Raw genomic sequence first — 17,698 nt, forward strand, 5'->3', positions numbered from 1 at the left:
TCCATTACCAACTCTGACCCAGAATATTTCACCCAAAAACTGCAATAGGCACCTTGCCTCTCCTTTGACTGAAACTATTATCACTGCTGGACTATCCTTTTCACTTAACACCTTACTTACCATGCCTCTCTGTAATCTTCACAGCTACGCTTCCAGCCCTGTGCTAGTAATATTTTCCTAAGGAGAGACAAGGAAACTGAGAGTTAGGGAAATTGAAGTGTGAGGTAGATGGATAGGAGGAGGTAAAAGTTATTTTAACCCAAAGAGCCATGTACACTGGGTTTGTCCTTATGACCTCATTCATTTCCCACTATCTGTACATTTTCAACATGCCTAGGTTCTATTTACTTTTCTCTTCTGATGAGACAAATTGTTGCTTCTCTCTCTTCGCCACCCTGAGTTCGTTAGTAGATTTGATTACAACTGATTACATTAGAGACCAATAATCATTAAAACATTAAAATTGAAATTAAATGGTCAGAATAGAAACATATGTGATACACTGAGAAAAAAAAGACCTGGCAATCTACATGAGAATTTTGCTAAAAGAATACAGAGTGGTGATGTTAAGCCCCAAATCTCAAATCCCATACTAGCCAGATACTTTGAGAAAAACTGAGATCCGATTTAGAAAGGAGTTTCAGCAATGTTTATGAGAACAATTTATCAAGGAAGTGAAAACATTGCTTCTATTCATCTTTGCTCAAGGAACCATACGTTTCACAAAATTGCTTTTTGATGTTTACAAGCTTCTTTGTCCCTTTATTTCTCTTGCTTCCTCTATGTTTTCAGCTGAATTCCTCTCTTGCCCTGCTCCCCTCTTTCTTTGGAACAGATAAGGGAAAATCATCTGCTGGCATTTTGATAATAAGGTATCCTCAGACCTGAGAACTGTCTTTTACAGAATCCTCTTTTCTTGTCTTGGTGGAGCTCTGTATTAGGGGTGCAATTTCACCACAGCTTTGGTGAGAGTTGCTTGTACAGATCACTCAAAAAAGGGTATGGCTACCAGCTCCCCAGGTCGCCAGACCTCCTGCTTCCACAGAAATCGCTTCTTTTACACTCTTCCACAAGAAATGTACTCATTACCTTACTTATGTAAGGTAATGTGCATCACCTTTACAATTAACTTAAATTAAAAAAAGAAAAAAGAAATCTCTTCTCTGGCCCTTCTCTATTTATTAACTTTGCAAAAAAGCTGTAATTTTTTCCTTTCCCAATCTAACTCTTTTAAGTAATTATTTTCCATATGATCATGTTCCAAATAAACTCACAAACAAAATTTATTATCATTCTAGCTGAGCCCAGTGTCTCATACCTGTAATCCTAGCTACCCATGAAGCTGAGTTCTGAGGATCATGGTTCACAGCTAACCCTGGCAGGAAATTAGGAAATTCCATGAGATTCTTATCTCTTATTAATCACCAAAAAGTGCGAAGTGGAGCTGTGGCTCAAATGGTGGAGAGGTAGTCTTGAACAAAAAGCTTAGAAACAGTGTCCAGGCCCTGTCCCATGACTGGCACTCACACACACACACACACACACACACACACACACACACACATTATTATTATTATTGTTCTGTTGAGGGACTTTTAGATTGTTACCAGTTGGAAGGCTTGATGAATACAGCTGATCTGAATATTCTTGTAAAAGAATATTCTTATACAAGAATACATTAGTTGTCATACCTTAGCAATAGAGTTTGATGAAATGTTTCTACCAATTCACACTTCCATCAACAACGTGTAACAACAGTTCTAGTTACTTTATGCTGTTATCATTACTGTATATAATCTGTATTTTTAAATTAGCCATTCTGTGATTATATCATTAAGCCACTGTGTGACTTCAGAGGAAATACTCAAATTTGGTTGTATCAGTACTTTGGCTTCATTTCTTCTTAGTTTTCTTGGCTATTTTAGGCTGTAACATTGCACCTTTATTTTGTATTTCCTTAATGATATGATACAAAAAATCTTTTTAGATAGTATAGACAATTTTGAAGTCCTCTTTTGAAAGATTCCTATTCAGAATTTTGTTTCTCTTTATTGTGTTTTAAATGAATCAATTTGTAGTATGTTTTCATTCATTCCAAATATGAATCCTTTTTCATATATAGAGATAATAGGGCTTAGAAATCAATGGATTTTCTCCAAAGATCTTTGAATAGAAAGAAACTTTTAATTTTAATGATGTCCAATACACATATGTATATTTCTATTTAAGAAATATCTACTTGAGCTGGGAACTGTGTATTAGACATGATTAAAATTAAAGGTTTCTTTCCAAATATGAACAAAAATGCTCAAGGACAACACCCAGGTCCTGACTGCAAGCCTCAGGACTGGCACAAAAGTAAAAAATAAAAAATAAACTGGGGCTGGGAAGGTGACTCAGTGGTAGATTGCTTGCCTTGCATGCATGAGGCCTTGGGTTTGATTCCTTATCACCACATAAGCAGGAAAAGCCATAAGTGGCACTGTGGCTCAAGTGGTAGAGCATTCACCTTGAGCTGAAGAGCTGAGAGACAGCACCCAGAGTTCAGACCCCACAACCACCACAACTACCACCACCACCACCACCAACAACAACAAAAAGCTAAAGAAGTTCATGAAATGTTCCTCTAGGATTTTTCAAATTATTTATTGTTTCATTTCATATGAAATTTTGAATTTGGTTTAACTTTCTGAATTTTCTTTGTTGCTCTTTTTTTTCTGTATTGTATATGGCTTATTTACCTAATGGCTGTGCTTTTGTAGTATGTCTTTATTTCTGGTGGTATGAGCTCACCACACTTCCTTTGTGAATTATTGTCTTGACTTTCCTAAGTTCTTTACATTTTTATACCAATTGTACAATCATTTAACTAATGGCCACACAAAATGTTTGATGAAACTTTAAATAAGATTGTAAGAGTCTATACAACATAATATGCTGCTACATTTATTTAGATCTTTACTATCTCTCACTAATAATACAAAGTTCTTACACATTTTTGTTAGGTTTATTACAAGGTAATTGAATGCTTTTTCTTGATAGTTTTAAAATTTTTATTTAATTGTCATATAGTTGTTAGCGTAAACAAATACAACTTATTTTCTATACCCACCTAGTATTCAGCAATGCTAATAAATTCATGTATGGATATTTAAAAATATATAACTGAATTATCCAAGCATAGAGAGTTTTACTTAATTTTTTTGCAGTTGTTAGAACTATTTTTTTCTTTTCTTTGACATTGCATGAATATTAGTGATGATCCTTGAGGATCTTACTTCACGTGGAGCTCAGAAGGAAAAATTTACTATTTCATCAGTAAATATGATCTTGGCTTTCCATCTAGACATGGTTTCCTGACTTATGTTTCTTTACAGTGCTAGAGATTGAACCTCAGACCCTAAACATGCTAGGAAGAAGACACCTCCCAGGATTCCTGAGACTGTTTAAAAAATCATGTAGTGGTATTGGATTGTACCTGTATTTTTCTAAATCTGTTGATATGCCCTTCTGAATTCCCCCCAAATATTAACACTGCAAAATGCTAGTTTCACATTATTATATCCCTAGAACAAATACCATTTTTGCAAAATGGATTACTCTTTTGTTATATCACTGCTTTGGTTAGATAAACGATTTCATCTGTATTTATAATAGATCATAGTCTATCATTTTCCTTTCTTACAACATGCCTGTTGGATTCAGGTACCTGAAAATACCTTTTTAACAAGTTAGGAATATCTTCTCATATCCTCTACTTGCAAGATGCAGGAATAAGAATGGTACTGCTCCAGCCTTAAATATTAGAAAGAATTCACAAGCAATCTGGACTTAAAGATTCCTTGCAGAAAAGATTTTTAAAATTTTCTTTTATTGTAAGATGCTATGTAGAGGGTTTACAGTTATATGAGTAAGGCAATGAGTTCATTTCTTGTCAAGCACTGTTACCCCTTGGTTTTTTGTTTTTGTTTCTTTTGCCAGTTCTAGAACTTAAGCCACACAGCTCTACTCCCCAATTTTTGGAGATAGAAGTCTTCTGGACTTTCCTACCTAGAATGATTTTGAACCACATTTCTCAGATCTTAGCCTCGTAAGTAGCTAGGATCACAGGCATGAGCCAACAGCATCTGGTCAGGAAGGATTTTTAATTAAAGTATCCTCTCTCCCTCTCCTTCTCCCCCTCTCTCCCACCCCTCTCCCCCTTTCTTTCTTTTTTCTTTTTTGGGTCCGGTCGTGGGGCCTGAACTCTGGGCCTGGACACTGTCCCTCAGCTCTTCAGCTCAAGGCTAGCACTTGAGCCACAGCGACACTTCCGGCTTTTTCTCCTTTCTGTTTATGTGGTGCTCAGGAATTGAACCCAGGGCCTCATGCATACAAGGCAAGTGTTCTACCACTGAGCCACCTTCCCAGCACCTTCCCCTTTCTTTCTCTCTCCCTTTCTCCTTCCCTAATTCCCTCCTCCCTTCCTTCCTTCCCTCCCTCCCTCCATCCCTCTCTCTCTCTTTCCCCCTCTGATTCTACCACCCCCCTCTTTCTTATTTGCAGATCATAGGATTGAACCCAGGGCTTAATGTGCACTATAAAAGCACTCTAACACAGAGCTACATCTTCTGCCCTTTATTTCTGTGTAAATTTCATTTTGAGATAGAGGTTCACTGAGTTCCCCACTTGAGAACTGAAACCAACTATATGTCTCAGATTGGCTTTGAACTAGTGATTGTCTTTCCCAGTCTCCCAGTTGGCTAAGATTGAATGTATGCTAACAACCACAAAACCATTTGGATTTATATTTATGAGTTCATCCATTTTCTACGTCTCCCAGAAGTGCCAATTTGGCTGTTGATTTTCTCTATTGTATGTCTGATTTCTATTTTATTCATTTCTGCACTCATCTTTAAAATTTCCTTCTTCATATATTATATAAGATTTAATTTGCAATTCTTTCCATGACTTCTTGAATTGGAAGAAGCTTGCTTTATTGATTTTAAACTTCCTTTTCTTTTTCTTCTATGCTTTTAAAACTATAGATGTCCCTTCACCATATCCCATGAGGTCTGACATCTTAGTTTTCATTTGCATTCAGTTCAAAATCTTCCCCAATGTCCCTGTAATTTCTTTCTTTATTTTTTTTTTTGTCAGTTGTGGGACTGGAACTCTGGGCCTGGACACTGCCCCTGAGTTCTTCAGCTCAAGGCTAACACTCTACCACTAGAGCCACGGTACCACTTCCAGTTTTCTGAGTGATTTATTGGAGATAAGAGTCTCATGGTCTTTCCTGCCTGGGCTGGCTTTGAACCGTGATCTTCAGATCTCAGCCTCCTGAGTAGTTGGAATTACAGGTGTGAGCCACCGGAGCCTGGCTTCCCCTGTAATTTCTTATTTGACTTTCACATGTTATTTAGAATGTGTTGCTAAACATTTGAGAAGTTATATTTTTTGTTAATTTCTAGTTTAATTGCAATGTATTTTGTCTGAGAATATGATCAATTTAGGCAACTATTTTATGACTACTTAAAAAAATTGAACTCTGGGGGCTGAGAAGGTGGCTCAGTGGTAGAATGCTTCTTGCCTTGCATGCCTGAGGCCCTGGGTTTGATTCCTCAGCACCACATAGCAAGAAGAAAAAGCCGGAAGTGGTGCTGTGGCTCAAGTGGTAGAGCGCTACCCTTGAGCTGGACAGTGCCCAGGCCCAGAGTTCAGGCCCCACGACTGGACCACCCCCCCCAAAAAAAAATTGAACTCTGTTACATGTATTTGGGGCTTGGATTTTTCTCTGGTGCTAAATAGTTCTTTCTCCTCTGGAGAGAACTCTTGTCCTTCAACCTCCTTTGACTCCCTTCTACACATGCTCTAGTGCTTTGCTCTTGTGCTGGAATTTTCTCTTGATATATGTTTACCTTGTGAGTCTTCTCTTGAGCAAGGACTCAATCCAATTTTTTTTTGTTTTCCTTTGCGCCTTCCTTCTTTCCCTCCTTCCCTCCCTTCCTCCCTTCCTTCCTTCTTTCCCTCTCTTTGATCAAAGATAGCACTTTACCACTTGAGCCACAGCTTCACTTTTGTTTTTTTGTGGTGGTTAATTGGAGTTAAGAGTCTCATGGACTTTTCTTCCTGATCTGGCTTTGGAATTGCAATCCTCAGATCTTAGCCTTCTGAGTAGCTAACATTAACAAGCATTACCTGCACCAGCAGCCAGCAATGCCCCTAGATGCTAGTTTATATTGGTTGAGTTGAATAGAGTTGATGTAATCTAAGTCAGTTTTTCTCTTCAGCCTTTAAATGCACAGGGAGAGGTAGCCATACCAAACTGTGCACCCATTCTGGTGACCTTTGCCAAGCCATTGCCTATGGCAGATCTCATTAGTGTATAAAAGTTTCCATCTGGTTCAGTGGAAGCAGCAAAAAAATTGAAATTTACAGTTATTGTCTATACACTTCTGTATTTGTTTACTTCACCATGTTATCTAAATGGTGTTGTTTGAAGTTCTGTATTTTTAATGATTTTTGTGTTTATTAGTTAGCAAGAGGGAGTGGATCAAAATCTCTAGTGCTGAGTGGATTTAAATTCTACTAATTTTACTTTATAAACTGTAAAGCTATATTTTGTGCACACAGAAATTTATACAATCATGCTTCCTTTCTATTAAGTTTACCTGTTAGCTTATGAAGTCTTTCCTTTTCTCTGATAGTTTCCCCTTAATATCCTTAAAGAAATGTGTTTTGTCTAATATTAATATAGCTGAATTTACTTTTCTTCCTCAGTGTTGCGTGGTACGTTCTTACCTTCTTTTAACTTTTCTGCTTCTTGATATTTAAAGTATGTATCTTGTAAACAACACAGTCTACCTTTATTTTCCAGCCCAGTCATTGTTGTGTTTCGGTATCAAGAACATTCACATTTAATGTAACTCTTGATACAGTTGGTTTAAATTTCCTGAGGTTGCTATTTGTGTATGTCAGTCATTCTGTGTATTCTTTTCTTCTTTTGTCATTGTAATACAGAAAGTTCCAGGTTTGTACATTCATGCCACACACGTGGATATGATCACTTAACAAAAGGCCCTTGTCTTCACAACCCCCTGAACCTTTGCTCACGTTCCATTCTCCCAATCATTTTGTTGTTATAGACTGCGCATAGATCCTTTGCTTTGCCTGGCATGCATTTTTTCATTAAGGTATATTTCCAAGTGAGGGATTATGGATTGAAAGATGAAATCATTTGTTTAATTCTCGGTACAGTTCAAATTCTTAAAAAACTATTTTAGTTTTTTTATGATATTAGAAGTATATGTCTGCAATGGTTTCATTGCAATCTTTCTGGAATTCTGAATTAATCTTTAGCTTAAAAAGCAACTATGTAGGAAGTAACAGAATTATGATTCCCAATGTCATTGTTGGGTATAAATAAACAGAAAAAAGAGGATGTGTTTAAGAATAAGCTCATTTCAGCTTAAAGCTGAACTACCTTTTCAAATTATTCTCCACATAACTGGGCTTTGGCAATAGCCCCCTAGAAAATAACCCCCAAAATGGGTGTTTATCATATAATATGTGAACTGGCATATATATTTTATATGGTTCTAAGAAAGCTATAATTCAGTAATGAAAATCAAGGTTTTTAGAAACTGAAGGAACGTGGGTAGAGAAAGTAGAAATTCAATTGAAAATATGCTTAAAATCAGAGTTAATGAATGTTTGTGTATTATAATTTAAACATTTTCATGAATAATCTTAAAAGAGTGCATCTAGGGGCTGGGAAGGTAGCTCAGAGGTAGAGCACTTGCCTTGCATGCATGAGGCCCTGAGTTCGATTCCTCAGCACCACATAAGCAGAAAAAGCCAGAAGTGGTGCTGTGGCTCAAGTGGTAGAGCGCTAGCCTTGAGCTGAGGGACAGCGCCCAGGCTCAGAGTTCAGGCCCCATGACCAGACCAAAAAAAAAAAAAAAAGAGAGTACATCTATAAATTTAATGAATTCTTTCTCCCACATGAGTTACCTTGTTTAGGAGCTCTCCACATTGTAATTACTTTAAAGAGCAAGTTTATGGACATGGTTTTATCTGAGCACAGCTAATTTGTAAGTTTCATATTTCTAATTAGTTTGTACAGATTAGTTCCTTCACAGTGAAATGAAGTACCTGAGATCACATAGCTAGAGATAGGCAGAACACTTATTATTGTCTTTAGAATAACTTTCAACAACTCTTACTATAATCATCTACCACTGAGTTATTAGAAAAATCAATGAAAGCAACATGTTCCCAAAATTAATAAGATGACAATGTTTCCAAAGAATCATGCCAAGAGATTTGTTCTATGATACCATGATCTGAACTGGTCTGAGCTCCAAAAGTTCTATGGAAATTCAGCTAAAACCAATTTTCTTACTATTACAAGTCTACTATCTTGGAATTCAGACTCATAGGAAAGAAGAACACAACCAAGTTCAGCAAAGCCTTAAATAGTAATACAATAAGCATCGTTCATTTTCAGTGTGTTAGTAGCTGTTATAAAAATATCTCAAGAAAGAAAGAAACACAGACCCGAAGGAAACAAAACTTAAATGAGGAGAAGTTGATTTGGGCTCAGGGGTTTTAGCCCATGGCTAACAGGCTCCATTGCTATTGAGTGTGACAAGGCAGAAATATGGCAGAAGGACTTGGCAAAGCAAAGCTACTCACTGAATGGAAGTCAGGGGAGGGAGAGAACGATGGGAGGAATGCCTTCAGTCAGAATTTACCAGTGACCCACTTCTTCCAATGAAGCCTCTCCTCTTAATAGCCTGTCAGCTAGGAACTCATCAGTGAATTAATCCATAGATAGGATTCATGTCTTCATGGTCCAGTCCCCTCTCAACAAGGCCACCAAGAACCAGCACCTCATATCCCAACCACAAGGATCAGCATCTCTTGGAACTTCAATTTTTACTTTTTAAAATTCATAAAGTGAACACGTATTGTAGAAGCTAGAAGTGAGAAATTGACTTTGAATAACCAAAACTATGTCTCACCTAAAACTGTATTCAAGTCTATTCAGTTTATGACAAATGTTGAGTAACCTACTACCTAGCTGCCTTTTGAAAGCCTTTCATGGACAGTCCCTTAAAACAGAGTATTTATTTACACTTCCAAATATTATTATAAAACAAATTTGAATGTGGCAAAAGCTGGAAGAATATGTAGATTATAACTGTCATAATTTTATCATCTTTCTCCAACAAACTCATATCAATGTTTTAAAATATACCTAAAGAAAACAAATCTGGGTCAAAACATGAGGCACTTTCAAAAAATATTTAAAAAATTATGAAAAATGAAAATAAAAATAAATAATAAAAAATCTGAGGTGATGCTTATGAATAAGTAGAAGCAAATAAATATGTCTTTTCTTTCTATTCCTGAGCAATGTTTTAAAATGATAGGGTAGTTCTTGCTTTTGTTCTCATTATCATTGTATATCAGCTGAGAGATTCAGTCAACCTGGCCTAATTGTCTGGCTCAGGATTTTTCTCACACAATGCCCCTATGTCTAAAGTTTGTGTCTTTTGAAATAAAATCATATATTCATATGAAACCTAAAAATAAATTGTTCTTCTATTTATTCTCTAGGAGGTGTTTGGTTACCATACCCAGAATCTCCGAAGAGCTCTGTGCCTGGTTACATCCATGCTGACCTGCGGCGTCCTTCAACTGGTGTTCTACTGGAGGCCTGAGTGGAGGGTGTGGAGCAACTGTGTCCCATGTACTTTGCAAGAAGCAGACACTGTCTTGTTGAGGACAACAGTATGTGCCTCCGTGTTATCTATTTCAGATGCCATGATCATCACAGACAAACAAGCATTGCATGTTCTCATTTATAGATGGGAGCGGAAAAAGTTAATATCATCAAGCCAAGGGGAAGGAAGGATAAAGAAGTATGGGCACAACAGTACAGTTGTACAAGAAATAAATTCAAATGTTCTATAGCACAGTAGGATAATATAGTTGACACACTTAATTGAATACCTCAGAATAGCTAATAGAGAAGATGTTGAATGTTCCCAACACGCAGATACAATAAATGAAGGAGGTGATTGGTAGGCCAATTACCATGGTATGATGATTATAGCGTGTATATATGTGCTAAAATATCACACTGTTCCCCCTAAAATATACAGTTTGTGAATGTCATATAGCAATAAAGGATAGATCTAAGAAAAGAAAGAAATGCCGTGATGATGTCTGAGGTCTAAATAGTGACTAGCCAATATTTCAAAAGGACATTGTTTTTCCTCCCTGTCAAGAGTTTTCCCAGACTGGAACAGGAGAAGAAACAGTGGTCTCTGCAATCTGGTGATCTTTCTGAACACAGCAATGAAAGACATTCTCTTCCCTTCAGCTCTGGGGAAATGTCTGGCATGGCAGGCTGACAGCAGTGGGTCATTACCTTAGGAGACTCTTCAGTAGCAGCTTGGACACTGTAACATTGGAATGATCATTCACTGTTTGAAAAAATACGTGTTTTAGAGGGTAATAGACATCTTAAACACCTAGATGTCATCTAAAAATTGAGAAAAAAAGACTTTTTCTAGACTAAAAATTATCCTACAAAGTACCTACTCCCTTTATGTTCTAACCTAGTGGCTTGCAAATCTTGTGCATACTGGGATCTTCTGGAGAGCTCCTTAATGCTTAGATTATTGGCTTCACCACCACAGTTTCTAATTCATTAGGACTGGGGTGAGGCTGATAATAAATACTGATACACTTCTTTAGAAACACAATTTTTTCCCAAGCTTTGGGAACTGCTGGTCTTGTGCATTGGGTTAATTGAGCAGCTTATTTAATAATATGTTTGAGAAATTCTGAGTGAGATTGTATTTCTTAGGATGAATTTCAAAGATATATGAGGAAGAAGGTGTTCTGTCTCTACTTAGCCACACTGAAGTTTCCCATAAGCAAGAACTCAAAAGAACCTCTGGTGGCAGACCGCCACTCTGTCATAAACCAAGCTGTAATGAAGCCAGAATTAAAAGTAAGTGGTTCTTTATTTTTGTCAGCTGTGTGGGGCTCGAACTCAAGGCCCAGGCACTGTTTCTGAGCTTTTTTTTTACTTAAGGCTAGTGCTCTACCACTTTGAGCCACAGCACCACTTCTGGTTTTCCAGTGGTTATTTGGAGATAAGAATGTCATGGACTTTCCTGCCCAGGATGGCTTTGAACCACAATTCTCAGATCTCAGCCTCCTTAGTAGCTAGGATTATAGGCATGAGCTGCCAGTGCCTGTCTGGTAAGTGACTTATTTTAGAACACAATGGTATGTTGTGTTTGTAGAAAAAAGGATAAAAATGTGTTTATTGATGAAAAGTTCTGACTGTCACACCGTTGGGCTGGGAATGGCAGCTATGTGTCAAAGAAAGTGAGATCCCATGGGGATCTTGAATAACTTTCCTTTCATGAGCTTCACCTCATAAATGACACTTGTCCCATCACATTTGTAATTACAGTTGCGATGTATCCAAGTGCAGAAAATCAGGTACGTTTGGGATTACTCGGAGAAGCGGTTTCGGAAAGTTGGGTAAGTATGACTTTTTCTTTCTGGCACATCAGGGGTATAGTACTGGCGTATTGAGTTTTATGAACTGAAGTTCCTGTTCCGGACACATCCTAGGTTGTTAGAGGACAGCAACTCCTGTTATGACATCCACCACACATTTGGATTGGGTCTGACCAGTGAGGAGCAAGAAGTCAGGTAGGATCTTTAGTGCTCCTGGGAGATGAACTCTGCAGGTAGGAAAATAAAGTCTTAAAAAGGCCATTTAATTACATTGTTGTCGAAATGCTTTACCAGCTTGATATCATTGGCTGGCATCAGGCAGATATTCTATATGCTTCTCTGAAGCAAACTTATTAAAAAGACTTCAAAGAGCAAAGCAATCAAGTAAAAATATGATCTTTTCTCTCAGGCATGTAGAGTACTTTTCTTTTATGTAGTTCTTCTCATTCTTTCTTCAAAAGATCTTGACTTGCCAGGCACTGGTGGATCACCCCTATAATCCTAGCTACTCAGGGCGGGGTGAGATCTGAGGATCACTGTTTGAAGCTGGCCTAGGTAGGGAAGTCCTTGAGATTCTTGTTTCCAATTAACCACAAAAAGTTGGAAGTGGAGCTCAAGTGATAAGAGTGCTGGCCTTGAGCACAAAAGCTCAGGGACTGAGCCAAGGCCCTAGAGTTCAAGCCTCAGGGGCAGCCCAAATAAAATGAAAAGTCTTGACTCACTCCATGAAATTAACTTTTTAGTTCTCCAGATCCTCTGGGAGCTAGAAAGAGAATTCAGATTGCATTTTTCCCTATGAACAAGCAACCCTAGAAATGAGGATTTGTTGTGTTGTTTATTGCTGTACCTGCAGCACCCAGAATAGTCCCTGACTAAGGATAGAATGTTTGTGGAGGAAATGAATGAATGAATGTGTCAGTGTTTGTCAACAACAGGCTTCTGATGTGCTAGGAAGTTTTCAAGGAACCAGTAATTTGAAGAGAAAGTAGTAGTCATTGTTTCAGAGACATTCACTGGCTAGTGAGATAAATACAATCGTAGTGATACCATCATGAAATGTGTACATACACACTGATTAAGACAAAGTTACAATGTATTATCTCACAGTGCAGGAGTTCCCTGCTTCCATCAAGTATTGTTTGAAATGGCCAATCTTGGTGAGTCTGAACAGGAATAATGCTAGTCTTCCCCAGAATCTTAATAATTCTCTTCACCTCTCAGCCATTTTCAGCTCCATAGCTTGCCTAGTGTTCTTTGTAGTAACCCAGAAACACTAATTCTCAAGTTAAGAAGAAATATGCTACCTAAAATAGTAGTTTGAGCTGCTGTTTTTATAATCTGATAGTAGCAGTGAGGAGTACTTTGAAGCAAAGTTCTGCATTTTAGCAAGTATTCCCCCATGATTCTTAAACAAACCAAGTCTAAAATTTTCTATATTGTTACAATGCCAGACAAGTATGAAAAATGAGTCAGGTATCTAGACCAGGACAAGACTTCAAATTGTCTTTGAAATGGTATCATTATATAAGATGTGAGATGACTGCTTAACACATTGAAATACAAAAGAGTTTTCAAAGTCATTAGAAACATATTGGTTTAATAACACTAAGTGCAGATATTTAAAGGATTGATTTCGAGCATTTATGAAATCACATTGATGGATATAGATAGATTTTGCGTAGGAAACCATTTCCACAGGAAAGATTTCCCATTAGTGTAGCTAGCTCACATTCGTTCTTATTTATCAAGTGCCAAGCTTTATCAAACATCATACATAATTAAATTTAAATCTGGTCCACACAATAAAGAACTTGACAATCTAATAAGCAAGACAGAGTAGAGTATCCCTAATATGAAAAATAGAGGAGATAATAATCTTATAAACATAGGCATATTTTGTTTTATAGGCATGTCTAAGGAGAAAAATTAGAATGTGGAACATTTTCTCTTTCATTTCTTAAGGTAAAACTGAGGACATTAAAAAAATTAAATATGATTGACTATGTAGCTTGCCAGTTTCCCAAATGAATTTAGACTGACTTGCATTAATAAACAAGATACTTAAAAAAATAAGAGTACCATGAAGAAGAAGGAAAAGAAGCATGTAAGAATCTCTAATGGTAAAAAAAACAAACAAAAAAACACAAAAAAAAACCCCTAAAATCTATAGGCATTCTAGCATTTGGGCACACAATGCACAGATCTACCTAGTTTTCACCTTTCAGTGGTAAAAGCATATCAAGATATCAGGACAGTTGATTTTACCTTGGAAAGAAATTGCCAGAAGCTATCAAGAAGAGAGCAAGTAAGTTGTCTGGTATGTTCTTTGTTCCAATTTTTTACCCAGATGAGCTGAATTTTACAGCCTCATACCTGTGTCAGACAAAGAGTTTGTAGACATTTGAGGTAATTCCTTTATTTATTTTTAATTTTTTAAATTGAGATTAAGTGATTACATAAATTTCACAGTATTGTGGGATACTTAGTTAAAGTTACGAACACATTTTAACCTTAACAAGGTGCATTGTCATTATCGTGGTCTATAAAACTTATGGACTCTACAAACTTTGACACTACAGCTATTTTTTCCAAATCAGGTGATGTGTACATTTCTTTCCTTTTGCTTAGTGTAAGCTGTTCCCTCTTTCTCTCTCATTCCTTCCCTTTATTTCTTGAGGAGGAGCCCTATAGGGGAAGAGGGGCAACTCTGATTCTCATTTAGCCAGGTTGTCTTCCTGTTAGGACAGTGTGAAACTATTATTCAGCCCACCTTCCATCTTCGTTTAGGCTTCTGAAAAATGCAAATGCAGGCCTGGTACAGGTTGGGTGGCTCACACCTGTAATCCTAGCTACTCAAGAGGCTGAAATCTGATGATCACAGTTCAAAGCCAGCCTAGGCAGGAAAGTCTGTGAGACTCTCATCTACAATTAAAACAACAACAACAATAAACCTACTCAAAAAAGCCGAAAGTGGGGGCTGGGAAGGTGGCTCAGTGGTGGAGCACTTGCCTTGCATGCATCAGGCCCTGGGTTCAATTCCTCAGCACCACATAAGCAGAAAAAGCCCAAAGTGGCACTGAAGCTTAAGTGGTAGAGCGCTAGCCTTGAGCTGAAGAGCTGAGGGACAACGCCCAGGCCCAGAGTTCAAGCCCCATGACCGACAAAAAAACAAAACAATACAAAAAAAATATAACTTTGTGGCAGCACACTGAGCAGGTACTCTGTCAACAGCACGATCTGTTTCAGTACAGCATTTACCCCATTGAATTAGCACACATATTTATTTACATGGATTAATTTTCTCCTCAAATTTCCTAGACTCTCTTTTTAATTAAGTTTTTTAACTGTGAAAATACTGTACAGAGGGGTTACAGTTACACGAGCAAGGTAATGAGTACATTTCTTACCCAGCATGGTGGCCTCCTCCTTTGTTTTCCCCCTACCATCCCTTCCCTCCCACCTCCTCAGCTAGTCCCCTCTTCCCTCCCTTCCCCCACACCTAAATTGTAAAGTTCATCGTTGCAATGGGTCAAATCTGTATCCCTATTTAAATGATTTGTTTTTTCCCTTCCCCTCCCCAAATTATACTAACATCAAATACAGTTAAAAGGCAGGAATGGAGCTCTTCCAATTATTTATCCAGCAAGTCAGGGCACAACATCAGACACAGAGTATGTTCATGAAATACTGTAATTAGTTAATGAATATCATTGTAACTTGTATCTAGACTACTTTTCCTGTCAAGGTTCAAAACCTACACACACACCTAAGAAAGCACATAGGTTGTGAAAAAGCAATTTACAGGGCAAGCTGAGGGTCCAATTCCCTTGGGCTCTCCCTGTTTGATATACTGATTTCTGATATTGCTATGAAGAGTGGAGCTCAGGAAGACTTGGATCCAGTGTTATAATTCTTGTTCCATTCCTGCCTTTAAAGAGAGTCTGGAAAATCTGAGGAGACAGGCAATTCGTATAAATGCATGTGCTAATTCAATGAGGTAAGTGCTGTTACTAAAACAGAAAGCAGTGCTGAAGGAGAGAAAAATAGAGTTAATTGTGCCAGAGGGAGTTAAACTTCCAAGACAGCTGCCATCTACTGGGAACTTGTCACATGATAATTACCAGGGTTAAATGCTAACATAGTTATTTCACTATCACATTGGAACTTTATTAGGTGTATTTTTTCAAGCCCATTTTACAAATGACACTCTCAAGATTCCCTCTTCATTTGGCTATTCATTCCAAAATTATACTTTTTTTCAAATATAAGCAAATGACATTGAATTACTGATTTTGTATTAATTAATTAATTGTTTAAATAATTTTTTTATTGTAAAAATACTGCACAGAGGGGTTACAATCACATGAGCAAGGTAATGAGTACATTTCTTATCAAGCATTGTTGCCTCCTCCTTTGTTTTTCCCCTACCATCCCTGCCCTCCCATCTCCACAACTACATTCCTCTCCACCCCCCAAGTTGTAAAGTTCATTTTTCAACATAGCATCTTGTACATCTCATTGTTGCAATGGATCAACCTATATCCCTATTTAAACAATTTGTTTTTTCCCTTCCACTCCCCAAATTATTTTTTCAATCCAACAGGTCAATTGATGAGTAATTTATACATCATGCCCTGTTTTTGGCTTTCAGAATCTATCACTGTCCTCTGAAAACTTAACAAAGGAGTCTGTTGTTTGTATACACATTAGCATGTTAAAAACATGTGGTAATTTTGAATGACCATACACATGTTGTAGAAAAATAATGTAGATTAAAAGAGATGAAGAGAATATAGATTGGTGATTGGGTAGCTTTTTCTTTTTCTTTCTTGCCATGGAGCTATAACCCTCCCTCCAGAGGAGCTATTTTCAATAGAGCTATTAGGGAAAGCCCACGCACAGAGGTGCTGAATGGAGCAACTGTGAAAGTCAAGTAAACATGTGGTTTCAGACAGAAAGGCCTAGATGAATGCAAACCTTATGTCTGACCCATTTCACAGATTTGGCTCTCAGTGACTGAACAGACATTTCCAAAGTGAAGAATGTGGGAAGATTGTCCAAAGCAGAAAAGAGAGAAACAAAGTTAGGGGTCCTGAGAAATTCTCACAATTGGCCAACAACTGTTTATTCATGAAATCTGGAGAGCATCCAAGCATCAGTGTGAAGTTTTGGACCTCAATGAAGTCACAGAACAACATGACTGTTTCTCACCTCTACCTCTTAACACCCTTGAGCCTTGGTGGTACCATAGTATGGAGTCAGAAGATCTTGATAGGAGGCCTCTCTGTTCCTTGCGATCAGTAATTTCCATTAAAAAGCCCTGGCTTAGACGTCAGATGAACAGTTCTCAGATATATCTTGGTGCTATATCAAAGTGGTACTTGGTGAGGCAGAGTTGTGAAGTGGAGCCACGGAGGACAGAGCAGGGACATTGACTCTGTCTTTTTCTAGCTCTGAGAACCTGAGACAGGTTTTCTTTAGGGTCCAAAATAATGAAATCTTGAAGGGATGATGCCATGATTACAGGAGTTAATCCCCTAAAAGCTTAAGTTTAGTTTCTAACACTGTCATCTCTGCTCTACAGTTATATTGTTATGATGAATATTAGATATGTCTACCTTTGAGGACATTGGCAAAATGGTGATATTAATCCTTTCCTTTTGAATAATATGAGGATCAAATGAGTCTTTTATAAGAATGTTGTAAATTATAAAATCTTCATTGTACAATGTGTAATAATACATACATATATTATACTTTGTGTGTATATGTTTACAAGATGAGACCATAGGCCTACCTCTAGCACACAATCAGTTCACATACTAAGCATCTGTCCTAGGTGCTGAAGATTCCAAGATACTACAGCAATGACCATTAGCATCCAGGGGAATCTGAATGCTTAACCCACCTAGCACATCACATTGTATCTTGTCTTTTTACTGGGTCTTAGAATGTGATCAGATTAGTTTAAAAATACTTCAGCATGCTTTCTAATTTTATTTTGACTCATTGGATTATACTAAGGTCAGTCATTTTTAAACCTAGAGGTAAAAAAAAATCAACCTTTCTCATCGTACATTGACTTTCCCTTTAAAAATATATTAGTAGTTCAGAGTGATGTCTCCGAAATCACTTGTACATTGCTGTTTAATTGAAGCTATCAAGTTAC

The 17,698-nt window shown here is 37.4% G+C and overlaps 1 protein-coding gene across 1 annotated transcript in view; it reads left to right on the forward strand.

Annotated features, from left to right (window-relative positions):
• Positions 1 to 17,698, forward strand: part of Atp13a5 (ATPase 13A5) — a 99,317-nt gene that overhangs the window by 10,416 nt on the left and 71,203 nt on the right. The window contains exons 2-5 of the mRNA XM_042670324.1: positions 9,604 to 9,777; positions 10,862 to 11,008; positions 11,480 to 11,550; positions 11,644 to 11,724. Coding sequence (XP_042526258.1) covers positions 9,604 to 9,777; positions 10,862 to 11,008; positions 11,480 to 11,550; positions 11,644 to 11,724 — 473 coding nt within the window. The remainder of the gene's footprint in view (positions 1 to 9,603; positions 9,778 to 10,861; positions 11,009 to 11,479; positions 11,551 to 11,643; positions 11,725 to 17,698) is intronic.

The sequence above is a fragment of the Dipodomys spectabilis genome, unplaced genomic scaffold (assembly GCF_019054845.1).
Source record: "Dipodomys spectabilis isolate Male_0828 unplaced genomic scaffold, ASM1905484v1 ptg000017l, whole genome shotgun sequence".
Lineage (NCBI taxonomy): Eukaryota > Metazoa > Chordata > Mammalia > Rodentia > Heteromyidae > Dipodomys > Dipodomys spectabilis.